The 25,049-nt window shown below is 43.2% G+C and overlaps 7 protein-coding genes across 14 annotated transcripts, besides 2 other annotated features; 4 read left to right on the top strand and 3 right to left on the bottom strand.

Moving 5' to 3' along the window:
- The first annotated feature begins 75 nt into the window (after positions 1-75).
- Pbp49 (PSEA-binding protein 49kD) lies at positions 76-2,045 on the top strand. 3 transcript variants are annotated; one of them, NM_165588.4, is made up of 2 exons: positions 76-143; positions 227-2,045. In NM_165588.4, exon 2 carries the CDS (start codon positions 771-773, stop codon positions 1,902-1,904), a length of 1,134 nt encoding a protein of 377 aa, NP_724647.1. In that variant the 5' UTR covers positions 76-143; positions 227-770; the 3' UTR covers positions 1,905-2,045. The 3 variants fall into 3 exon arrangements, with proteins under 3 accessions (NP_724647.1, NP_001137616.2, NP_610357.1); NM_001144144.2 differs by having other exon boundaries at positions 76-1,068; positions 1,126-2,045; NM_136513.4 differs by having other exon boundaries at positions 76-2,045.
- On the top strand, positions 76-2,045 carry CG42516 (uncharacterized protein). Of its 3 annotated transcripts, none has more exons than NM_001169616.2 (2): positions 76-143; positions 227-2,045. In NM_001169616.2, exon 2 carries the CDS (start codon positions 255-257, stop codon positions 705-707), a length of 453 nt encoding a protein of 150 aa, NP_001163087.1. In that variant the 5' UTR covers positions 76-143; positions 227-254; the 3' UTR covers positions 708-2,045. The 3 variants fall into 3 exon arrangements, with proteins under 3 accessions (NP_001163087.1, NP_001286185.1, NP_001163086.1); NM_001299256.1 differs by having other exon boundaries at positions 76-1,068; positions 1,126-2,045; NM_001169615.2 differs by having other exon boundaries at positions 76-1,604; positions 1,688-2,045.
- On the bottom strand, positions 1,923-3,824 carry Socs44A (Suppressor of Cytokine Signaling at 44A). Its single transcript, NM_078935.3, has 2 exons — positions 3,138-3,824; positions 1,923-3,075 (listed from the first exon to the last, which is right to left on the bottom strand). The coding sequence occupies exons 1-2, from the start codon at positions 3,692-3,694 to the stop codon at positions 2,604-2,606; spliced, it is 1,029 nt and encodes a 342-aa protein (NP_523659.1). The 5' UTR covers positions 3,695-3,824; the 3' UTR covers positions 1,923-2,603.
- A 332-nt stretch (positions 3,825-4,156) lies between these two features.
- Positions 4,157-6,418, top strand: coil (coilin). 2 transcript variants are annotated; one of them, NM_001299255.1, is made up of 5 exons: positions 4,157-4,334; positions 4,390-4,475; positions 4,530-5,866; positions 5,929-6,132; positions 6,190-6,418. In NM_001299255.1, the coding sequence occupies exons 1-5, from the start codon at positions 4,200-4,202 to the stop codon at positions 6,327-6,329; spliced, it is 1,902 nt and encodes a 633-aa protein (NP_001286184.1). In that variant the 5' UTR covers positions 4,157-4,199; the 3' UTR covers positions 6,330-6,418. The 2 variants fall into 2 exon arrangements, with proteins under 2 accessions (NP_001286184.1, NP_001014505.1); NM_001014505.2 differs by having other exon boundaries at positions 5,926-6,132.
- Positions 6,341-8,363, bottom strand: Nup50 (Nucleoporin 50kD). Its single transcript, NM_136511.3, has 3 exons — positions 8,036-8,363; positions 6,850-7,979; positions 6,341-6,789 (listed from the first exon to the last, which is right to left on the bottom strand). Exons 1-3 carry the CDS (start codon positions 8,259-8,261, stop codon positions 6,451-6,453), a joined length of 1,695 nt encoding a protein of 564 aa, NP_610355.1. The 5' UTR covers positions 8,262-8,363; the 3' UTR covers positions 6,341-6,450.
- A 34-nt stretch (positions 8,364-8,397) lies between these two features.
- Asap (ArfGAP with SH3 domain, ankyrin repeat and PH domain) lies at positions 8,398-17,113 on the top strand. 3 transcript variants are annotated; one of them, NM_001299254.1, is made up of 13 exons: positions 8,398-9,142; positions 11,779-11,851; positions 11,931-12,076; positions 12,145-12,485; positions 12,548-12,990; positions 13,076-13,511; positions 13,574-14,054; positions 14,115-14,234; positions 14,379-15,132; positions 15,191-15,267; positions 15,374-15,421; positions 15,684-15,869; positions 15,936-17,113. In NM_001299254.1, the coding sequence occupies exons 1-13, from the start codon at positions 9,014-9,016 to the stop codon at positions 16,131-16,133; spliced, it is 3,432 nt and encodes a 1,143-aa protein (NP_001286183.1). In that variant the 5' UTR covers positions 8,398-9,013; the 3' UTR covers positions 16,134-17,113. The 3 variants fall into 3 exon arrangements, with proteins under 3 accessions (NP_001286183.1, NP_001163085.1, NP_001014504.1); NM_001169614.2 differs by lacking the exon at positions 15,374-15,421; NM_001014504.3 differs by lacking the exon at positions 15,374-15,421 and having other exon boundaries at positions 14,295-15,132; positions 15,936-16,259.
- A 305-nt stretch (positions 17,114-17,418) lies between these two features.
- Positions 17,419-17,823: a mobile genetic element.
- Positions 17,824-17,831: 8 nt separating this feature from the next.
- Positions 17,832-24,354: a mobile genetic element.
- Positions 24,026-25,014, bottom strand: udd (under-developed). The gene has a single exon (NM_136509.3). The coding sequence runs from the start codon at positions 24,941-24,943 to the stop codon at positions 24,464-24,466; it is 480 nt and encodes a 159-aa protein (NP_610353.1). The 5' UTR covers positions 24,944-25,014; the 3' UTR covers positions 24,026-24,463.
- Between the last annotated feature and the right edge of the window lie 35 nt (positions 25,015-25,049).

Raw genomic sequence — 25,049 nt, 5'->3', positions numbered from 1 at the left:
TGGGTTTACCTATCGATAACTGCCGGTATTTAAGAAAGCAGTTCTTTGGATGATAAAAATAATAGTATTTTCACACCACAATGCCATTTTAAATTTACCATAGGAAGGAAAGAAGAGGAATGTGCACGCACATTTCTAACAAGGTTTTGTAAATGGGAATCAGACAAATTATTGTTTAAGGAAGTCATATATTGCGAAATAACGCCATCATTCAACCATCAATCAGGGCCCATGCATAACGATAAAAGGAGAACATGAACGATTCCTCCGATTCGGAGTACGAGGACACAGAGTACCTGGTATTTGCGGATTTCAAGAACCACATTCATCCGCACCAGCTGAAGCACGAGGACGCGGCCATTAAGATCATCGGAATCGAGAGTGACACGCCCATGGCCGAGGTAAATGGAAGCATTTATCGGGGACGCTACGAACATTCCGTGGGAACCAACGTGTTCTTTGAGAAGGAAAAAGACAATCTGGCAAGTGATCCGCTTTTTGAGTCAGTGTGTCGCCAGCGGTACCAGTACGTGGACAAATCCACCAAGGTGATATCTTTTGAAAGGGTCTACGTGGACAATTTGCACCAGGAGGTGGAGAAGTCGGCTGAGACTGAAGAGGACGATCAGACCGAGCCAAAGCCAGAATCTCTGAAGCTAAATATAACTTACAAGGAGGCTATTAACAAGTTTGGAGAAGATCATTGAGTGTGGAGAACTGAGTCTAATCCTGAACAAAAAACACTCTTTCAAGACATACCTCTTAGTACCATGGATACCACCTATATTACAACGAATCCAGCTTTAAGCCTGCGAGACTTTCTAGCCGACTATCAAAAGAAAATATCCGGTACTGCAGACGAAGTGCCCTTCTTTCTCCAAAAAAACCCAGTACTTGTCGACGTGTCTGAAAGCTGTTCCCTGGACTTGATCGAGTCCCCAGACGACAGCTCGATTGCAGTCTTCCAGCCCGCCGCAGACAAATGCCGCCCAACCTTTTCTCCGCCGCAGGAGAACCAGCATGTGCCCTCCACTTTTACTGCTCTAAGCCAGCACAAGGACAAGTCCCGTAAGTGTCCCTTTGGCCGCACCCAGTACAGCCACAAACTGAATCCGACGCCGACAGACTCGCCTAACCTGCACATCGATGCTTGCGGCGAACTGGAGCTAACCGTGCGTCTATATCGACCACCGCGGGCCTACCATCGCGGGTTTAAGGTGGAGATTCCCGTTTTCGCCGAGGAGTTCGTATGTCTGGGCAGCAATTATCTGACCGAGCTGCGGGACAAGATCAGCTGCGTTTGCAATGGAAAACGGTTTGTCGACATCAGCGACGATCCAGATGCACCGTTGCCATCCATTGACACAAATCCCGGTTACTTCTTCATCAACGACACATTCTACAACGACCAGCGCAATCCGGACAATCCCGACTATTCCAAGACCGTCTTGCAGTGGGCTGCCAGAGCGAACGGAGTGAACGGAGAAACGCTTAAGGTGGAGAGTATGGAGGGCAAAAGATTCATCGATCTCACTGTCAGCCCCGGATCACCGCTACACTACCTGCACCACGGCAATTGCGAACACCTGTTTGTGATCTCCCAGGTAGAGGTGCTAACGCCACTTAGTAAACGGCCAGATCGCAGCCTGTATCCCTATCCTCACGCCTTCAGTACGTTTAATCGCAGGACTTGCTATATGTGCGGCATTCGCAGCTATAGCTTCATCGTGAACCAGTCCCGGCGACAGCTGCACGATCCCTCCTACCTGTGCCGCAGATGTTTTCTCAGCTTCTTTTACGTGGATGGTGTCAAGCTGGGCCAGTTCAAAGCCTATCGCATGTATGACCATGTAGAGCTGGAGGGCGAAGAGGAGGACATTAAACAGCAAAATCTCCCCTCCTGAATATACATATACATTTGTGTGATTTTTTCTTTATTTGCGAGCTCCTTTGACTGCAAGATCGCTCAAGGAGTTGATTGATATTTTGTTCTTGTAAAATATTCATAGATAGATTTAAATAAAATACATACACGTTGCAACAAGAGTAATTGGCATTGAACGTATTCGATTGCCGTAAAGCTGCCTAAATTCCATGCAATCTAGATTAGCAAAAAGTTAGTGTCCAAGTTAGGAATACAAAAATGCAAACAACGTAAATAGTACGATACATCTGGCTTAGAACTTACGTTAATACATATATGCAGTAGTTCAATGTTTAAAAATTTGCTTAAGGATTTGCACACTGTGGTGCAGAGTATAGACTTGACCAGGACCCATATAAAACAAACCAATAGACTAAATATGGCAAATAACATAATACATTATCCTAGACAAGATACTAGTACTAACCGTACTTAGCAGTACAATACAGTAAAATTCTGTGCACTGGGATTCCGGCGTGCACGTGAAGAGAGACTGTGCGCTTAGTTACTGGGGCGTAGAAATGCATCAACAACATATTGCCAATCCGACCAACAAATATCATTACGAACAACTGCAGGCTGGGATTCCATTCGCCCGGACCTCTTTGGTGTACGCGCTTGCGTTTACTTCAGTGTTAAAGCTTTGACCAGCGGCTTCTCGACGGCGGGCGGCGGTTGCCTAACTCTGGAAGACCAGCTCCCGCTCCACCGACAAGTACTCCAGCATCTGCGCCGGCACTGGCAACTGGGCCAGCTGTTCGCGAGACATCTGGCGCTGCAGAACACGGCGGCATAAGTCCTGCAGCTTGGGCATGTTGGAGTACCGGCTCAACGGGTACTTGAGGATCACTGGAAACGGTGGCTGCATCTCGTTGGGAACCTTCACAAAGCACACAAAGTTGTCGTTGGTGCAGCGGTGCAAGATATCTTCGATCATCTCGACAATGGACTCGTACTTAAGTTCCTCGAAGTGCCAAAAATTGTCGCGATATTCCAGTCGATAATGCAGGGTTACGTTCACAATCCGAAAGCTGAGCGTGAATTGGGATCCGCTGGTTTCCGAGTCGCGGACTAGAAACGACCCAGTCGGCTTGTCACTCAACTGCCGCTGCGAATCGCGCCTGGAGATCTCACCCCAGTACCACACTTGGCTAAAAACAAACAAAGGGCATGAGTCATCGATCGTTGATGGACGGAGAAACACGGCGCTTACTTGAGCATCTCGGAGCAGGCCTTGTACATGATCTGGTTGGGCGAGTGGGCGTCCTCGCGCTCAAGCCATTTCTTCCGGATAAAGCGCAAGTAGTCGTGTGTGAATGGTAGCGTGGGTTCCGGACAGATGGCCGGCGTAAGGAACTCGTAGGTGGCATCAGTAGTTCCGCCGTCGTCGCAGTCGCCCATGGAGTGCCAGTTTCGCAGGGAGCTGAGCCCTTGGCCCACCTTCCTTCGTAGTCTGGCAAACACGTTTCGCTTGTCCTTGTCCCGCCTTCTGCGCAGAGTTCCTGTGCCCGTGCCCCCATTGCTGCAGCTGGCCATGGAAGAGTCCGCTGCCTCAAGGACGCACACTTCGTTGTTGTTGTTCTGCGATCCACTGGTGGAGACGGCGGCGGATGCAGTCACGGCCAGCGCCGAGTCGGACTTCTTGCGCCTGGTCAGCGAGTGGAACCAGCCCTTCTTTTCCTTCTCCCTGTCCCTCGGGGAGTCACCACCGCCAGTGAGCGCCTGGCTCCGCTGGCTGCTCTGGTTTTGACTCTGGTCGCCGTGGCTCATTTTGGAGTGGAATCGGATCGGATCGGAGCTTCCTCGTGGTGGAATTACATCATTGATCTAATTCGGAGCCGTGATCAATGCCTAACTTTATTGATAAGAACTATTTGTTTTCGTTGTACACAAGAACTGTCTTATCGCTATCGGTCGTGCGTAGCTGGTAAATGCTATCGATAACATAGGGGAGTTTAAAAAATTAAATTCTCTGCAAGGCAAAGCTTTAATTTATCCATTATTACAGCCCTCTGCTTTAGGCATTTTTAAAACTAACTTAAATTATTTCAAGTAAAATCTCGTTGACTTAAATATATTGTTTTCCATATTGCAATTTTTTAATATTAATGTAGTTTGTCATTCAAATAAGCTTTATTTTTATAAATCGCTACAAAAAATATGACATTAATTTGACAGAAATTTAAACACATCGATTTAACGATAACGAAATCGAACATACTTCCATCTCTAGCACATTTAAAATCATTTTAATCATAAGAAAACTAAGTCAAAAATGCAACACTCCAGCATGAAGGTGGATCTATCAAACTTTTTCAAGGACGAACGACGAAATTCGTTGGTTTTCATCGATGCAGCATGGAACAACATCAAGGACCTCCAGGACCACATACAAAACCTCTTCAGCTTGGCAAGATTTTTAAGAATCTCTAACTGCTAATTCTAAATAAATTGCATTCAAACAGAAGGACATTAGTCTGCTCACCTCAGATGGATGCTATCTGCCCCCGAGGGAGTCTATCAAAGTGTTGAACTCTGCCGAAGGACTCAAGTAGGTGAGCTTATTTCTTTTTACGATCTACTTGAGCATATTCATCCCTTGCAGAGCCTTTCGGTTTGCCAGCCACGATAGTGATACCTTTGTGAGCCCTGCTCCTGTAAAATCCAGTAAAAAGCGCAAGAATCGATCCGTCGAGGAACAGGTTCACCTAACCGCCTCCACTCCCCTCCGACCTTCAAAGCGCTCCAAGAACCAGAACAACTCAGAATGGATAAATATTGCAGAAAACCCATCTCGTGTGAGAAAGAAGGAGTTGCTAGATATGGCTCCTGGACCTTCTGTACAATCAAAGCTCTTGACAAACAAAGGCACTCCAAAGGCCCCTGAAACTCAGACAGAAGTTTCTAACATGTCAGCGAACATCGAGACAGAGAACAAGGAATCTGCTCCTCAGATTAAAAATAAATCCAAAAACAAGAAACCGACCAAATCGCCCGAGGCATCTGACCAGGTAGAGAATGAACCTGCTCCTAAGAGTATTTCTCGATGCACGCTCAAGGAGGGTAAAATGTCAGAAAGCAAGAATCAAGAGACATCGCCTGACATTCTATCAGAAAAATCTGGTGTGGTAACGAAGGAAAACGAAACTCGAGAGGAGCAACAGGACAAAACACACTTGGAGTCCAACAAAATTCCGGATAAACTATCTCAACTGAAAGCAGGGGACCAAATTGAGAAGAGTCCTGGCATTGCTGCTAGCCTCCTATCGATTTCGTTCCGCTCCCCTCTCTTGGAGATGCCCTTTAATGTTCCGCGCATATTTCAATTTCCCACTAAAAAACAACAAATTGAAATTCTGGAATATAAAAAACTTAAGCCCATCAGTCCTCGTTTTTTGCTGCAGAAAGGAGCTAAGAGTGATGATACGGCTAAACAATTCCCAAGCAATGGGAAGGATTCAACCTTAAAGCCTAAATCCTACGAAATTTTGCACGACGAAGAATTACCAGATGTAAAGGATAAAAAAAATGTTTCAGAAGGTATAAAGAGAGCAGTTGCACCTCTTTGCGAAGACATCATTGAAACATCAACCACTCTTCCGGGGGCCATAGGAGCAGTTGAATCCGCTTATCTGGACAATTCGACTGAAGCTGAGACCACTCTTCCGTCCGAAGCTGAAGCAACTAATCCACTTGAACTTACTGAGTCATTTCTACAGAACAACACATCTATGGAAAAAACACCCAAAGTCGAAAAAATTTTGCCAGATGACGGAAGTGCATCTCCGATTAAAAATAACGTTGATTCGAAGGATGTTAAAACGGTAACAGTGCCCATTTTTGAGGAACAACTAGTATCCGATTCCGACGACGATGTGATGTTGGTAGACGACTCCAATATCGACGTTTCATACGGCGACTCTGATATTGAACCGATTCCAGGTGAGATACGAGGCATTTAAATGGTAGATGTATGCTTATGAGTGCCCTTGACATCTTAGTAGTAGAAAATAGGCAATCTTTGGATATTATAAGGGACCTACTGCGGACTGCAACTCCACTCAATAGCCTGCCGTCCAGGGGCGATACGGTTATATTTAAACTGCTGAAGATTAAGGGAAACGCCAATTCTGGCACAACCGAATTTGTCGCCGGGAGGTGCACTTACGTTAACCGGCGCACCAAAATTGTCACAGTGGAAACAATAAGTAAGCGACTATCAATTTAAATTGTATACCCGAAACTGATCTCGTTAAAATTTTTAGCTTATCCCCCCGAAATCGGTCGCATGTTGCGTCAATATTATATGAGTGGGTTGGACGAGTCTTCTGAGGATGTGCGAACTTTAAGTATTCATCTCAAAGATATGCTTGAAGCCAAAATCATTGTAGCCACAATTGACTGATTATCATTTTTGTGTGTACATTCTTGAGTTCTATTTCCAGGGTTTCGTACATTTATAGCTTTTAAAATACAAACGATTAAACAACATCTATATGTACGAATTCATGTTAGTTGTCTATCCTCTACTTGATGTGCTCCTTGATCTTCTCCAGCAAGTCGTCGGCTTCGTCACCGGTCTTTACGCGTAGCAACAGCGATGTGGCCTTGGAGTCCTCTGGCGTGGGCACGCAGACCATCAGCACATTGTTCTTGCCCATGCGCTGGCAAGGTATACCCTTGCTAAGAATAAGGTTGACCAAGATGTTGCCCAGATTGGTGTCGGCGCGGACTAACAGTTGGATCTTTTCGGAGTCCTTGACAGGTTTCAAGTACAACGTGCCCACGCCACGATCGCCAAAGTCCTTGTCTTTCTTAATGAACACCTTACACCGCTTGGAGTATATAGCGTCATCCTCCACAACCTGTTTGGAGTAGAAGTTATATTATCTTTCCCTTCGAAAAGAAAATTCTTTTATCATCACCTGTTTAAACTCGACTTTTGGGGGCGTATCCTCTTCTTTTTCCTCCTCCGCAGGCGCTGCCGCTGCAGCTGGCGGATGAATGTTTCCGAGAGAGAAGGGCGTGGCACTGTTGGTGAAGGAAAAGCCCTTTGCGCCGTCTCCTGCTCCTCCAGGCGCTTTTCCGAAACCCGCAAACAACGAGGTGCTTGGCTTGTCGTCGTTGTTACTTTTCAGTCCGAAGGAAAAGCCATTGGTCTTCGGTGCCGAGAAGTTAGGCTCATCCTTTTTAGTGGTCGTATCCTTTGCTCCAAAGCTAAAAATGCTGGACTTAGGGGTATCATCGGATTTGGCTTCTCCAGTGGGTTTTGCTGTCAAACTGAAGATACTGGAGGAGGACGGCACTGGCGCAGTGAACGATGCCGTACTGCCGAAGGAGACCAGTGGTGTTGCGGTCGTGGTGGTTGTTCCACCACTGGTTATGGTGCAGTTGGGTTTCTTGGCTAAGGGCGATACGCTGGCGCCTATTGGCGCGCTGGGCTTGCCAAACGTAAACGTAGTAGCCGCTTTTGGTGGCGACGATGCACGGGACACCTTTGCAACTGGTTCTTGAGAACGAGCTTGTGCCGTTTTGGATTTCGTGGAGTTCGTTCTGGCGCTCTCCTCGTCTTGCAGATCCTTTAGATGCTCATCATAGTTCTTAAACACTGGAGTCAGTATGCAGTAGGGACTTTTGCCCATTTGGTCCTGCAGGAATTTTATGACGGACCGATTTAGGTCAGCAACGCTTTCACGGTACTCGGAGGTCTCCATGGTGGATGTGAGGCTAGTGCTGCTGCTGCTGGTTTTGGCCTCGCTACTCTCCTTCTTGGCAGCTGATATGTTGCCAAATATCGAGGTGGTCGGCTTGGCGCCATCGACGGTACTTGTTGATTCCTTGGCCGGCAAAGGAGAGGGGGCCGTGCTGCTGGTGCTGGCGGTGCCGCAAATGCTAGTGCTGACAGGCCGATCGGCCGAACTGGAACTGGAGCTGAACCCGAACGAGAATGCAGACTTTTTTGGCTCGCTGCTAGAGGTCGTGGCTGGTGCCGTCACATTGGCCAGGAAGGAGAAAGGCGAACCCGCGGCTGGGCTCGCAGCCGGCTTGCCGAAACCTAAAAGCAATCGGAGTGAGCAAGTCCCTCAGGTCTGCATGGATTTGATAGCTTACCGGAAAAGCCACTGAACACACTTTTGGGCTCTGCAGTCTTTTCTTCGGCGCCATCCTCTTCAGCGGCGGACGATCCACCGGCAATCTTGCGGCGCGCCTTCTTGATAACGCGTGTCTTTAGCTCCTCTTCGGTGGCCGTGCGGAATGTGCCGCGCTCCTCGGGTTCCTCCTCCAGGTCCCAGTTTTCGTGGTTCAGGTTCGAAGTGGCTTGTCGCTTGCCAGCCATCTTGTTCTACTCTGTATTAAAACTCAAAGCAAATGCCAGTGAAAAAGAAAAAAAAAACCGAATAAAATCCACACCGCGTTGCTGGCGGTCGATAAATGTTATCGCTACCTCAGTTGGGCGACGTAACTGTGAGTCAGCGAAACAGGCCTGCTGCTTTCGATAGCATATCGATAGGGTAACAACAGCGAGACGCCAGCAGCACAAAATCGCAATAAAACAAAAGTATTAAATCACGCCTAAAGTTAGGACGACCATGTCCAGTGCCGCGAGTCCCAGTCACAGTAGCAGTACCAGTCCGAGTGTGTTTCTGATCCTACCATGATTGCCGCGATTCCGGGTACTGCGCACTTCCCTCGCCCAGAGACAAAGTTAATTGTGCATCTCGAGTAGTACGAGCAGTACCAAAAACGCAGAAAACCGAAAAGCGAAAAGCAAAAAGCCAAATTGCATGAGGATGATGAGAACGCCAGTGTGTGGATATATGGATATAGTGCCAGGGAAAGTGCGACGAGCAACAACACAAATCGGGAGTGAACAAAGACGCAGAGACACGTACAGTGCTTAAAGGCGTTATCCTGGTAGTTTCTCAGCTATTTGCCGTCCCGCTCCCACTCCCATTTTGCTCCCGTTCCACGGCCTTGGGCGTGAGCTGGTGTGCGTGCGACTCGCGTGTGTGTGTGTGTGAGTGAGTGTGCGTGTGAGTAAAAGATACGCTGTATATACCAGGACATCGGGATATCCTGAGCAGCAAAATGCCGCCATCCCTGATTGCCGTGTCCGAGTTTGTGGAGGAGACGCGCTCCGATTACAGCTCGCCCACCACCTCCACCTTCGCCTCGAGGATGCCCGACTGCCGCCACACGATTGGCGTCTTGGAAGAGGTAAGTGTGTTGACCAGGCAATTCCTAAGCCATGTTCCTTATGTAGAGGCAGGTAGTCCAAAAAGCCAACAATCTGTGTACCTACAGCCCAAGCAATCCCTAGTTTAAGGTGGGCTATCCTGGTGGGTTTACAGGTGTGTTCTGGGAATCCCAGTCTATATAGTTTTATATTTGAGCTAAACATATAAACAGTCTAGGGGTCACTGAATTTAAAGGCATTTGAACCGCTGAAAAATTGGGTTTACTGTTCAAAAACTAATATCTTCGTAGGCTACGGAGAGTGAGGAATGTGTTATCGTCATTACTTGTTTATTTCAATGATTAAAATTCCGATCCATCTGCGGATAATCTGTAATAATAATCGGTTTTGCAAAACAAAGTTCCTAATTTAATGGAATCTGATCGATGTCGGTGAAAGTGAAAACAGGAGCACGGCTATGTGACCACGCGATACTGCAGCTAACATGGCAGGCGACGCCCCCTGCCAAACGGTGATGATTACTATTTTCCGGGGGGCTGCAGCGGACAGATTTGTAAATTGGCGCGGCGCCAAAATGAGCCACCGCCTGTTATTTTAGTGCGGTCTCTCTCTCCCGGCTCGCGCTCTCTCTCTGTCTGCCCGCAAGGTGGTTTTTCCTCGATTCCACGATTCCACAAAAATAGTACAATGGAAATACAAAGTGCATTCCGGAACGTGCAAGAGCAGATGGAGCTAGGGGCGCAGGGAACTGGGGGCTGGGCACCGAAGTGGGAGTGGCTGCCACATAAGCATGCTGTAATTTCTATATTTACTCAAGGCAGCTGTGATGTCGCCTCCACTTTCATATGTATGTAAGTGCACGGATATAAATCGCCCGCTGATAAAGCTAAGCACACAAAGAGTATTTTACGGCCGGAAAAAGGCGTGTGATAAGAGCAGCGAATCCGAGAACCGCGGCTATTCCCGTACGGGAACACTCAGTCAGCTGGGGATATCGTCCACAGAAAACACAGAACGCCTAAGTGGAAAAGTCATCCATGTTGTCATCCAAAAGACCCTTGAGTGGGCCGGTTGTGCAATATACACATATTGCTCCAATTCCCCAGGCTAATGCAGCGCCCGCCCGGCGAAACAAAATTAGACGATTTATTGGTCGGTCACGTCATGCCCAGTTTTTCCCGGAACTCTGGGCCGCCTTCTTGGACGCCACGTCAAACATTTAATATTTAATTTTGCTGATGGATTTTTGGTGTAGCCCAAGCAGCCCAGTGACCTCCATTCCCCGCCAGTTAAATGAATTTTATTTCTCTTTTTTTTTTAGCCAGTCTCTCCCATTGCGTGTTTATTATATTTGGAGCAGCTGTAAAACTGACTGTCTAAAATGAAATTTAATTTTGTGCGTCCAAGAGTTTCTCTCTGTGCCATTCATTTGGCCGCTCCACAACAAAGTGCTGCTGTTTTAGCCATCTTCTGGGGCTTTGACTTATTATAAATTAGCATCTTTTGTTATCAAAACAGCTAACTGGCCGCGCAACTCGTCCAAAGAGCAAAACAAGTTGACGAATATCGTTAGCTGGTTTTTGTTTTCGGTCTAGGCGTGTTGTTTGCATTCCCAGTAATTTGCTCAACAACATGACTAATCTTCTACAGCCGATGGCGGATTGCTAGGGGTTCATTTGTCCCCAGATGTTTGCCACTCAGCGACTATCGCGTAGTATAGAATTGCAATCGCAAATAGTCAGGTTTCCCGGAGTTCGGTCTTGGCCGATTCGCTTGTTACTTTTTTTTCCATCTGCAGTATTTATTGGGCAGTTGTTGTCTGGTAGCTCATATATCAGTTTCAGCAGGAATGTAAGCGATCTTTGCCGATTCCCATATGATTCGCAGTTGTGTCAGGATCCCTGCGCCCCTCCTTGGCGGCTAATTCAATTCTGAACACAGCATTTTGAATTGGAGGCAATTGGGGAGAGTCATCGGGTCAATGGGGGAACGAACTCTTTCCTTCTCGACTTCGGAAATGTACTGAAATCATTGTTTATGCGGTTCCGGTTTCGGATTATAAAAAACTTTGCCGCATAAAACATTTATGCTGGAAAATGGGGGGTGTGTTTCGGTAGGGAAATTGCCTCGAATCTTTTTCACTTGCTGTCTTAATTGGTGCATGCGACTGCATTTAAAATGGTGCTGGTTCGGTTATTAAGTTTAATAATAGAAGTGACCTTGTCGTACATTTTCAATTAGCTGGTGCCATAAAATATGATGGGAGTATCGAAGGGGTGGGGTTGGTCAACCGACCGACAGGCGAACTGAATACCTAATGCCAATGTTGACGCGATTTCAATCTGAAAATATTGTTCATTCGGCGCCCGTCCACGGCGTTTCCTCTATTGTGTCTTCCCATCTTTGGCTAAGTTTGGGAATGCATTGTGGTTGCTCATCTAAAGCACAGAAGGTGCAGGTCGTTTATTGAAACGCTAAATACAATTGTTCGGACTTAGAAATTTGAAGAATTCCCTCTATCAAAGCCTCTCAATTATGCAAAACCTTGTCGCTATCTCTTGTCTTATAGAACTTCCTTAAACAACCCTTAAACAACTTTTATGTATTCCCTTTGACACCATGCCCAATTGATCACTGCAATAACTATCTCTTTCAGAGATTGGAGTTCGACCGGGAGGGTCTAACTAAGCTGAAAAAAGCGGTCAAGGCTATCCACAACTCAGGAAACAGTGAGTACATCCTCTGAGATATGATACCATTTATGTTACTTCCTTCCAAATAATCTTTGCTTTCGCTTTTATCTTTTAGCCCATGTGGACAATGAGATGTTTATGGTGCGAGCTCTGGAGCGACTGGGCGGCAAGGTTATTGAGCAGGATGAGCCGGACATCGGCGCCGCGTTCCTTAAGTTCAGCGTTGTCACCAAGGAGCTTAGCGCGCTGATGAAGACCCTGGTAGGCATGACGATTTCGCAACCATTACAGGGTCATCTAAAAGATAATTTGTTTACCCACAAAAACAGATGCAAAACATCAACAACATTGTGATGTTTCCGGTGGACTCAATGCTGAAGAGCGAGCTGCGGGGCGTGAAGGGGGACATGAAGCGGCCATTCGACAAGGCGGCCAAGGACTACGAGGCAAAGTTCATCAAGATTGAGAAGGAGAAGAAAGCCCAGGCCAAAGAGGCGGGTATGGTGCGCACAGAGATCGACGCCGCTGTGGTGGCCGAAGAAATGGAGAAGGAGCGTCGACTCTACCAACTGCAGACCTGCGAGTATTTGCTGAAGTACAAAGACATTAAGACCAAGACGGGAATCGAGCTGTTGCAGCACCTTATTGAGTATTATCACGCGTTAAGCAAGTGAGTACCTCAACATAGTTATGCTGTCCACAGATTAGAAGTAACATCTATCGCCTCTGCAGCTACTTTAAGGACGGCCTACAGACGATCGAGCACTTCGGCACATACATCGGCGACCTCAGCGAGAAGCTGCATGAGATCAAGCAGAAGCAAGACGAGGATCGTCGCAGTTTGCTGGATCTGCGAACAGTTCTGCGCAGCACTCCAGATTTTGAGCGAGTTGACAATGTGCCATCGTCGGAGAGCCGAAGTGGGGGAGCTGGTTACTCCCTCCACCAGTTGCAAGGTGACAAACACCACGGCGTCACCCGGCAAGGCCACCTTCTCAAGAAGAGCGAGGGCAAGGTGCGTCGCGTTTGGCAGAAACGACGATGCCGGGTCACCAGCGATGGTTTTCTTGACATCTTCCATGCCGACGAGTCGAAGCCGCCAACACGCGTAAATCTGCTCACCTGCCAGATCAAACCGGTGCCGGATGACAAGCGCGGGTTTGATCTTATCAGCTGTAAGTGAAGCACTATAGGAGTTGTAAAGAGATGGTTCTTTCATCACTTATACTAATATGATCATTGTGCTTTTTCCTTTTGCAGACAATCGTCCGTATCACTTTCAGGCGGAGGATGAAGGCGATCAGAAGGCATGGATGGCCGTCCTGGTGAACTGCAAGGAGAAGGCACTTACCAAGGCCTTCCAGCACGCCAATCCGCAGATGAGTCCAAGTCTGGTGGAGCTGCAAAAGACTGTGATCCGATATGTACAGCTACTGCCGGGCAACGATCGATGCTGTGACTGTGGATCGCGTAACGATGTGACCTGGATCAGTTTAAACTTTGGCATTCTAGTGTGCATTCAGTGCTCTGGGGTTCATCGCGATCTGGGCGTCCACCACTCGCGCATCCAGAGTCTTACGCTAGACAACCTGACGACGGCTAATCTGCTTATTGCTCGTGCCATGGGCAACAGCACGCTGAACGACATTATGGAGGCGAAGCTGGGAAGGGGCAAGCTTCAGCACGAGAGCAGCATGTATGTGTTATTGGCATGGTAGCGATTATCTCCAAGTGCTTAGTTGTAATATGTTTTTGCAGGGAAGAGCGTTACGATTTTATCCGCGCCAAGTATGTTGCCAAGCGCTATGTCATGCGCACGTGCTCGGATGACAACGACTTACGGTGCGACTTAGAGCAGGCTGTGGTCAACGCCGACATGAGTCAGTTGCTCCAGGTGTGGGCGGAAGGAGCGGATCTCACTTGCTGTCTGCCCAGCTCTGATGCCGGAGAGACGGCCCTCCATCTGGCCGTGCTGCGCGAGATGGGATCTACGCTGCACATAGTCGACTTTCTCATCCAAAATATGCCGCCTAAAGGTCTTAACAAAGCTACCAATCCGGCCGGTCTGTTGGATGTGACGGGAAAGAATACGGCGTTGCATTTGTGCGCTCTGCACGATCGGAGGGAGTGCATGAAGCTGCTGCTCCGCTCTGGAGCCGACTATGAGCTCAAGAACTCACAGAACAAAACAGCTCTGGATATTGCCAAAGAAATGGGACACAATAGCTGCAGGGAGCTTGTAAGTGTCATAACATGGATTCACTCGAATCAATATTAATCAGCATTCGTTATCCTGCAGATTGAATGTGCCATTAAGCGGGAGAAGAGCGCCTTCGACCACATCAACACTGACTGGAATCTGCCAAACGAGGACGGTTCCACGGATTTCAGCGACGATGAAACAGTCATCGATGAGCGCGTAGGTGGCACATTCCGACTAGCTAAGTTCTATGCTGATCCCTTTTCGGTTTACTTGCAGAAATCCCGTTCGCGTCCCCCCAGTTTTGCTGGCGGGGACTCACCTGTTCTGCGCTCTCGTTCCTCTACTTGCGACTCCATACAGTCCAGTTCTAGTCCAATCGCCAATTGTCCGAGTCGGCAATTCACTCTACCCTCCGGTCTGCCGAGCTATACGCATTCTGCAGGGACTTCGCCCAAACAGCACATAAGCGTGGGACAGTATCTGGGCAGTGCTACCAATGTTGGAGGCAATGGACCCGGGAATGGTGGTTCAAGTCCCAGTTCCGCCTCCAGCCAGAGCGTTCGCGCGGCGCGAAACAGCTTGAATATGCAAAGCGATCTGGGCGGGCATGTGACAGGTGCTCGGAAATCAACATCTACGGCCAACATGAATTCTCTGAAGAAGCGTACAGCCCCAGCACCACCCCCCGGGACATTGGGCAGCGCTTCGTCCAGCTCTTTTTACGGAACTTTGCCTCATCCTCCAAGGCATTCGCAAAACTTCGATGCCAGCGACATTCGAGCCATTAACCACAAGAACCAGTCGCTGGACGTGGCTTATGGCACGTTGCCGCACCTTCGGAGCGTAGAAAGCAGTCCCAGGGGCGGAGGAGGATATGGGTATGGAGTGTCCCAGGATCCAGGAGGATCTGGAAACGGGAGCAACAACAGTCTAATGCCTGCCATGACAACCTTCGGCCACAAGCGTTCACCCAGCGGTGAGTCATTGAACAGGAATATTCATTTAGCGGGCGCCAAGCTTGTTCTGCCGCCCACCGGTGAGTTGCCCACGCTGAAGCATGTGGACAAATCGGCGTTAACCAGGCCAAAGATTCCTCCACCAGGACCGCCATCAGGTGAGTGTCATAACAGTCACATAAATTGCAGTGTTTTTAATATTAATCTGCTCGACAGAGCGCGAAATATCAAACGGACAGTCGAACGAGAGCATCAGTTCCATGGACGAGGGACCAGTGGCGCCTCCCCGTAAGGTAAGTCCCAAAAGAACGTTGAGTGGGTTATGAAAAGGTCCTGTAGATCAACACCCAAACCTTTCTTTGTATTTGATCTAATCCGCACTCGGAAAACAATTTGCAGCGCAAGCAACACATCACTCAATTGAGATGCCAGTCCAGCGAGGAGACGGTAAATGGCAAGCACCACCGCTCATTTGCACTTTCATACAATTTTTGACAAGCAAACTATGCAATTTAATAGTTGTTCTTGCTGTTGCAGTTGTCGTTTCTCTAATAAGTGTCTCGCTTTGTGCATCTCTCAAAAGCTCTAACCCCTTACGCCCATACCTACAAATTATATCGAATCTATAATTTTCCATGTTCAATTGTTGTTGCCATTTATGCCATTGTAATTTTCTCCTTGCTAATGTTTTCGCTTTGAAATCTTTCAGCTGGTTAATCAGTCGGCCAATTTTCCCGACTACGAGTCCTGGCATACGGATATGGACAGCTCTGGTGGCGGTCTAGATCACTCAGCCGAGTCGAATGTGTCCTCGAGCGACAACGATCGCCTTAACTCATCGCCGGACAATCCGTCGAAAACCGGTGGGGCAGGTCTGGGCGGAAAGTTCCACTATGTAAGGGATTTAATTTACTATCCTTGATTTTTATTGATTTTACTTGATTTTTATCACCATTTTCAGAATGGTCAGCGTCGGTGCCGAGCTCTCTACGATTGCGTGGCGGACAACGATGATGAGCTGGAGTTCAAGGAAGGCGAGATTTTGATCGTGCTGAACGAGCGCACCGACGACGAGAACTGGATGGAGGGCATTATTGAGGGACAGCCGACGAGGAAGGGCATGTTTCCCGTCAGTTTCGTGCATATGCTGCCTGATTAATCAATCCCCTGTTTGTGCTGAGTGATAGTGTGTGGCTGCGCGTGATTGTATATAGATATATATAGATGTGTGTATGCGTCTTTTAAACTCTAATGATATATAAAACAAGTTTTTATTTATTACGACTATTTTATCACAAAGCGTTTGACTATTAATTTGCCTAAGACTAAACATGTAAACGTCTCAAGTAAGTTACTCTTAGCTTAGAAGCCAACTACTCATTTACACTTGTATTTCAATCAAAGCCTTTAAGTAGCGATCTTGCTGTGCATTTCCCGTTGGCTTCCTTCATAAGGTTAGCGCTTTAATAACTGAATATGTCCTGCAAATGCTGTAATTCGTACCATAACTAGATCTAACTTTAACTTAGCCTAAAACGCTGTGCGCAAAAGTTACTCAATGTCAGAAGAATTGTCGGGAGATAAGCTTATGTATTGTATGCTTGTACTTTATGCTGCCATAAACAGATACTAACGATATCCACACGGGCCCCGACCTGGTCGAACTCTAAAGTATTCTAAATCTGTTGTTAATGGTTTGACGAAGAGTTTATAAAACAACGTTAAAAGAAATATCAATTTAGCCAAACCCAAGCCCAAACTATCCCTGTTGCGGACAAAAGTATAAAGAAATACGAGCATATTCTGCAAAAAGAAGAGCAAAAGCCCTTTGTACCTAGAAGTTGTTACCAATTAAGTACCCAATATGTATAAAAGTATCTAAAAATTACAAACTGCAAGATATCAATTGACGAGATTTGCTTATCACATATGATTAATTTGAAAATTCAAAGTGTATATAATCATTTTTTTAAGACACTGCACACCTTTTTCTTCTTACTCATTTTGTATACACGTTTCAGTATTTATTTAGCAAAACCTTAAAGCATATTGATATTATATGTAAGTCAAATAAACGGAAGAACATAACGCTTATTACATATATACACATATATAAGGTTGTGTTTTACCAAAAACAATAAGCGGTCGGATTTATTGTGTGGATGAATTCATAGGCTTAATGGTATATAAATGGTATATTTATTTCTTGGAGCGGATAGATTCGGCAAAATAGGCCGAAAAAAACTAGCACTCCAATTATTTTTCAAATATTCGATACTTATCGAAGGTTTGCTTTGGTAGAGAGCATATGTTTGTTTTATTCTTTCTTACATCGTTAGGGCAAACGTAACTTTAAAAAATTAATAAAATGGGACCTGGAAAGCAGTGCAGTGCAGAAAAACGATCAATCTATGAGAAGCTACTGAAAATACCAATTAAACAAAGGGATCCAATTTAATGGTATATATATTCTCGTACTACGGAGTTGGGCCAATATATTGTATAAAAAGCATCATGGATCAACATGTTTTTGTGAATATATAGGGACGGTGATGCCACCCTTTGCCGAATACAATATGCCGCTAAAATGGGTCTTTCAGCAAGAGGAAAGCCAAGGGGATTGGGTCGAAAATAAATCTATTCCTGTTTTGGAGTGGCCTGCACAGTCGCCAGACTTTAATCCCATCGAAAATCTCTGTCCGGATATCAAAAAGGTTGTTGTAGCTTCTAAGTCTGTAATTAAGGAGTTCTGGAGTAAAATATCCCCAAAACAGTGCCAGGACCTGGTTGACTCCATGCCAAAGCGTTGCGCACCTATTATTGCTAATAAGGGATGGACTACCAAATATATACATATAGTAAAATTGTTGTTTTATTTATGAGTCGAACTAATGTCCCGTCAGTTGACTAAGGACAACGCCAAGAAATAAAAAATAGTTTTTAGGAGAAATAGTTTCACGACTTTATTCTTTGGATCTCAGCTTAAGACTAAAAATCAAATGCAAATTGGATTGAGGAGAAGCCTCAGTATTTGAACAATATTTGTATTTCGGGAGAGCCTCGCTCTTGGGTTCTTAAGATTAGGTAGCGTTGAAAGAGGGCAGTCAAATCTGCTTAGGTCAGGCTTTAGGATGTTTACAAGAACGGCTGCGCTGCCAAAGATAAACGAATGCTGCGCAGCTGGGATACGTTATGGAAAATTACTAGAGTGCATTACTGATTTCTTTGAAATAATGGAAGTGGCTGGTTTGGACCACCCAAATACGTCACTCCCCTTCCCTTAAAGAGAAGCCTATACTTGGGCTGGGATTGATGGATATAGTGTGGGAAATGGAGTTTCTTCTATTTCTGTTTGTTGTGGTGTGTTTTGATTTTGATTTTTTCTTATTTTAAGTTTTGCATACAGCATCATAAATGGTTTAAATGATACATATCTTAAATATGAGTACAACAAAATTAGTGCGATTATTACAATGATCATTTGTATGTAAAGTGTAATATTGTTCTCTGAAATCATCTCAACAATGTCGTTGTGTTTTACAATTTTTATTTTTGTTATATTAAGTGGTGTGTATAGTGGTGTCAAATCTATTTCTGGTTCTAACAGATTTTCACTTAAAATTATATTATTGATTTCTATTTTGCATTGCGTTACTCTTATCATTTTGTTTCCTTCTATTTTTATTTTATTAATTGAATTTTGGCAATTTTGGTTAAGAATTGTTTGGGTTAAGTTCCAGGTTACAATTGTGTTTGGTTCTATGTATTTTATTATTTCGTTCGTGTGTACTGGCTTAAAATTACAAATTGGATTTAAGTGTTTAATAATATTGGTGACACATTCATTTTTTACTTCTTTATTTTCGGTATTATAAACTTTATTTTCTTTTTCAAAATATGATTGTGTGTCTGTGTAATCTAGCTGATAGCCGTTGGAGTCTGGGTAAGGAATTATTTTAATTGTGCTTATTAGTGAAAGGTAAATGGGTATGTGGGATATGATTAATACTTGGTTATCATTGTAGTTAATCCAAGTGGATGTTTTAATGTTCAAAATGTTTTGGCTGTTCACATTTTCAAGTTTGTCGTAGTTTAGTAATTTGGGGTTAAACAGTCCAAGTCTGGAAAGCTGCATAGCCATTTCCAAATCTTCTATGTATTCCGTAAACTGCATTAGTTCGAACAAAAGACTGTCAATGATGGTGTGGTTATTTTCATAATTCTGTATTTTTTGCATTCCGTCATTTATCAATCGTATGGCGTCGTTGAGTTCATGTAATTTTACTGAGTTATGGACGTTGATTTCAAGTTTTTTCTGTATTTCGACTCGATCATTTTCATCTAGTGTTCCAAATAGGTATTTAAAACCTGAACCCACAATGTTAATAAGACCCCGTTTGTTTCTATGTTTCAGGGTTATTCCGGCTAGTTCTCTTTTTATTTTATTGTATAAAAAATTGATCTGGGGTGCATGGTAATCGGTTCGTAGTCTTTGCTCAAAATAGTCAACCACGATGTCTATTTTAGTTAAATTGATTTTTAAGGAGTGATGTTCAAAGGAGGATGGTATCTGTACTGGCTTATCAGAAAAAAGGAGATATCCGTGGTTGGTGTCAATATTATTAATTTGAATTTGTTGTCCATGAACAGCTGTGATCAGTATAAACAATAGTGTTATCGGGTACCAGGTGCCTGTGAAATTGAGAGTTTAAATTCCTGTCTGTCTTCATTTATTTTGTCTATTTTCTTCTCTTTAATTTTTTGAGTGTCTAATATGGGATGCCCAGCGTATAAGAAAATTTGAGCAGGTGTCTGTCCAGTAGTGTCATGTTTAATTTTATGGTTGTATGTGTAGAGGATTGTTTCTATCTTGCTTAATTTTACTTCTTCATCATCAGATGAATTGATTATACGAATTTTTTCATTTATTGTTTTGTGTAATCTTTCGACGTCTGCTACCCCGTTTTTTGCTGTATTGAGCTGTAATTCGACTTCTTCTTCTTCAAGCCATCGCTTTAAAGCTAAACTGGAGAAAGCTCCGTCTCTGTCTGCCTTTAATAATTTAATTTTGTCATTTTCTGTATACCAGGGTGTAAAAGTTTTTCATGTGATTGAAGTATGATTTCTTTGAATTCGGCGTATGAACCAACGTTCTTTAATAGGAAAAGACTGCGAATTACTTTTGTGTAGGTGGTATTAACAATTTCTATGTGTGCTCTTTGAATAATTTCAAAATCTACATCGCTCTCAATATAAATGGTAATGTTTCTATGGATAAAGTGATCGAGTAAAATTTGTTTGGCCTTTTCAAGTGTCATTACATCATATTGAATTGTGGTAATGGAGTTACCGAATATTTTTGAATGCTCTACTTTATTTTTATCGGATTTAATAAAGATTATTTGTTTTTTGAAATAATTTATTGGTTTTTCTGTTAAATGAATAAGGTTGCTATTGTCCTCTTCTGCACTATGTTGAGTAGCTTCACTATGATGATTTTCTTCAATTTTAATTCTTGATAATGCATCGGCAACTGAATTTTCTTTCCCTTTAATATAATCTATTTTAAATTGGTATTCGCTTAATCTAACTCTCCATCTTTCTAACTTAGCATTCGGTTCCTTTAAGTTATGAAGCCATCTAAGAGGTTGATGGTCACTGGCAATGAGAAATTGTCGTCCTAGTAAATAATGTCGAAAAGTTTTTGTGGCCCAAACTATGGCAAGTAATTCTTTTTCGATAGCACTGTAATTTAATTCGTGATCGTTAAGTGTTCTACTAATAAAAGATATAGGATGACCGTTTTGAGAAAGGACAGCCCCGAGGGCCAAGTTACTTGCATCTGTGGTTAAAACAAATTTCTTTTCAAAATCAGGTAATTGTAAAATTGGGTCACGAATTATCAAAGCCTTAAGTTTTTCGAATGCCTCTATGTACTCAAGTTTTTGTGTATCTATCTTTGCTCCTTTTTTTAAGCAGCTGGTCATGGGTTTTGCTATGTCTGCGTAATTTGGAATAAATTTGCGATAATAACCTGTTAATCCAAGGAAAGCTCTTATCTCTTTTACTTTTGTCGGAATTGGGTATGAAACTATGGCTTTAACTTTAATAGGATTTGGTTTAATACCATCAGGGGTAACTATGTGACCAAGAAAGTTAGCTTCCTTTTTTAAGAACTCACATTTGTCTAGTTGCAATTTTAAATTTGCATCTGCAAGCTTTGTAAAAACTAATTGTATTGAATTTAAATGTTCTGTAAGGGATGTTGAAAAAATTATAATATCATCCAGATACACCAAACAGTGTTTGTTAAGCAACGGTCGAAGGATATTATTCATGCACCTTTGAAAAGTAGCGGGTGCATTCCTAAGGCCAAATGGCATTCGAAGGTATTCGTAATGACCGCTTTTTGTGGAGAATGCAGTTTTAGAAATTGATTCTTCGTCCATTTCTATTTGATGAAATCCCTTTGCCAGATCGATCGTTGTAAAATATTGGCATTTACCCAGTTTGCCAAGAATTTCGTCCATATTTGGAATTGGATATCTGTCAGGTATGGTTATTTCATTTAGCTTTCTATAATCAATTACTACCCTGTACTTATTTACGCCAGAAGCATCCGGTTTCTTTGGTACGACCCAAGTAGGACTATTGTATGGAGAATTACTTTCCCTAATTAATCCCTGATTCAGCATTTCCTGTACTTGGTTTTCTACTTCGATTTCGTGTGTTTGCGCAAGTGGGTATTGTTTCGAATAAATTGGGGAGTTATGTGTTGTATTTAGTACGTGTTTAATTGTATTTGTAAATGTTAATTTCTCTCCCTCCTTATATTCAAGATTTCTAAATTTATTTAACAAGCCTTTTAACTTAAAAGTTTCCTCCTGATTTAGGTGATCTAATCGAAACTGTGAAAAATCTAATTTTTTTATTGATTCCTGATCTGAGCTTGCAATTGATTCTGGTGTCCTTTGGATATACAAATTTTGGTTTCTTTCGGATTCTGAAGTAATTAATTTGTATGTTTGATCAAAAAGGGTAACTGTATCATTTTTGTAATTAATAACTGATTGAGCATTTTTCAACAATTTTCTGCCAATTAGCATATCGTAATTATTAGAAAATCTGTGCACATAAAATGGTTCGGTTTTTTTGAAAATACTATTTCTGGGTAACATAATCAAGTCGTTCAAGGTAATAGGGCCATTTGATGTTAAAACTTCACATCTACTATTTTGAATGGGAAGACAAAATATATTTTCATTGATCATATTAATTGTTGATCCTGTGTCTAGAAGGCATTTGTATGAGCGCCCTTTGTATACTATTTTTATGTATTCGTATTTTCCGGGGCTGTTAACCGAAAATTTTCGTTTAGTTCAGAATTATTTTGGTTTTGTTTGTTATTAATTTGTACAGATTGGACTTGTTGTTGCCCTTCATTAATGAAGCTATGATTTTGATACGGATTGTATTGATTTTGGTTAAAATACTGTTGCTCGTAATAATTAGGTTGGACTTGTTCGAATTCATGCGCGTCTTGGAATCTAATTTCGTCAATAGACATTTTAGTTTGTTCACTGTCCGATGGTCTTAGTCGTTTAGTAATCGGGAAGTTAGTATTTTTATATGTAGAGGGTTGTTGTAGTCGAGGGTATGTATTTCCTCTAAAATGCGTTGTTTGGGGAAATTGGGCTTTGTTGGGATATTGTTGGAAATGATTTTTTTGAATAATGGGTTGTGGGTTTATGTATTGGTTGGGTCTGAAATAATTAGGTGCGTGCCACATGGGTGGGTTGTTAGTTATCTGCTGTGTATAGCTAGGTCTAAATGGTTGAATGTATTGATTAAAATTAGGTTGGAAGGGTTGGGAATATTGTGAGTAACTTGGTCGATTTTGAGTTTGAACATTTGTATTGAATTTTTGTGTTTTCGAATTCTGGTTAGAATTTGAATTTTTATTACGATATTCTGGTTTTTCATAAAATTCAAAATTAATGTGTTCTTCATAAATTCCCTCATTTTGTGCAATGGTAATTAAGGATCTTAAGTCTGTAATATCGTGATGGGCTAAAATAGTGAATAATTGTATTGGTAGTTTCCTTATCAGTATCTTAATAGATTCTTTAATACCCTGAATATAAATAAGAAAATCCGATTGGTTACCTTCCAGGTGTAGTTTCGAAATTAGTAATTGACGTCGTCTCTCCGCTTCTTCGCAGAATGCTCTTAGGCTTCCTCTGTATGGTGTCTCCCTGAAGTTCTCCAGAAGTTTGTAGTTTGGTGTTTGAATTTTAAATTCCGCGATGAGTCTTGCTTTAAGGGTAGGCCAATCTTCGATGTTCGGAAGTCCCAAAGATCGTGTAATTTGTCCGTCCAAGTTCCTTTCGATGGCTCCCAGTAGAATCCTCTGTTGTCGGACATCATTTGTTTGGTAGAGCGAAATTACGTAATCCACTCTGCTGATAAAGGTGTGAAGGGTTTCTGGATCACCCTTGAATGGCATAATGTCTTTAAGCTGCCGACGGGCTTCGGCAAGGTTTATGTCGCTCAGCGCAATAATTGGTTGTGACATTTTTATTGTAAAATTTTTAACTTTTGTGTTTTATTTTTTTGTTTTGTTTCGGATTCAATGTTATTATTATTTTTAAGCTTTCTAGTTTCACTTGTTTGTTTTTTTTTGTTTTGTAAATTTTTGTGTTGTATTATTAAAATTCTATATTGTTTTAATTTTTTATTTTTATATGTTGGTTTTAAAACTTAGTTGCCTTTGGACTTAATATTTTTGTTTCGTATTTCACTTCCACTTATTATTGGATAACCGAATTGGAATTATAATCCAAGTTGAAGAGTTTTCACGAATTTATTTTGGGAGATGTTTCGAGCACTGGACTATAAAATTTAACTTATTTTCCACTCGAAGGTTCTTTTTTTTTCGGATACTTTTGTATCCTACCGACTGCGCCAGTAAAATTGTTGTTTTATTTATGAGTCGAACTAATGTCCCGTCAGTTGACTAAGGACAACGCCAAGAAATAAAAAATAGTTTTTAGGAGAAATAGTTTCACGACTTTATTCTTTGGATCTCAGCTTAAGACTAAAAATCAAATGCAAATTGGATTGAGGAGAAGCCTCAGTATTTGAACAATATTTGTATTTCGGGAGAGCCTCGCTCTTGGGTTCTTAAGATTAGGTAGCGTTGAAAGAGGGCAGTCAAATCTGCTTAGGTCAGGCTTTAGGATGTTTACAAGAACGGCTGCGCTGCCAAAGATAAACGAATGCTGCGCAGCTGGGATACGTTATGGAAAATTACTAGAGTGCATTACTGATTTCTTTGAAATAATGGAAGTGGCTGGTTTGGACCACCCAAATACGTCACTATATATTAGTGGGATGGACGCAGTTTTAATAGGCAATTTAATATGCGTTTTTTTATGAGGTAGTTATATTATATTTCTTGCCTAACTTCGTCGTTATTAAAAAAGGTAACTAGGATAGAATAGCATTTAATGAATCGTCTAATGCTATGTCTTCATCTGTGGGTCTCGTCGGAGGAGTCGGCTCCACTCGCAACTGCTCCATTTTCGTGTAGAACTTTGGGCACTTTTGAAGAACCTTGGAGTATTCCGTGAATATTTGAAAGGACGCCCTTTGGAGCAGCGTTTCTCCCATATGATTGGAGGCCAGTATTTTTGCCAAGTTCTTGTAGTCCCGCTGCATAAGGCAATCCCGGGCCAGTCGTAGTTTCTCGTACGCAGTGGATCGTCGAACGCTGAAGTAAAACTCGTTACTGGCCGGAGGAGCACAGGATGGGTTTTGGTTCACCCAAAAGCCATCTTCGGGACTGGTGGCGATCTCAAGCGTGCGTTTCAAAACATTTGCGGGTATCCTTCTGGCTGGAAAATTCTCACCCTTTATTTTACGCGGTGCAGTTTTCAAAGGCGATGGCTTCTCATCTTTTGTTTTCATTTTATATGGCGAAAGCGAACATAAATGCGTCGCGAACACAATGCGTCGTGCTAACAGTGATAGGCAATGTTAACCTGTTTCACACCAATATCGATAGGCAGTGCTG

Source organism: Drosophila melanogaster, chromosome 2R, assembly GCF_000001215.4.
Source record: "Drosophila melanogaster chromosome 2R".
In the NCBI taxonomy this organism is placed as follows: domain Eukaryota; kingdom Metazoa; phylum Arthropoda; class Insecta; order Diptera; family Drosophilidae; genus Drosophila; species Drosophila melanogaster.
This window is presented reverse-complemented; position numbering and strand designations above follow the sequence as displayed.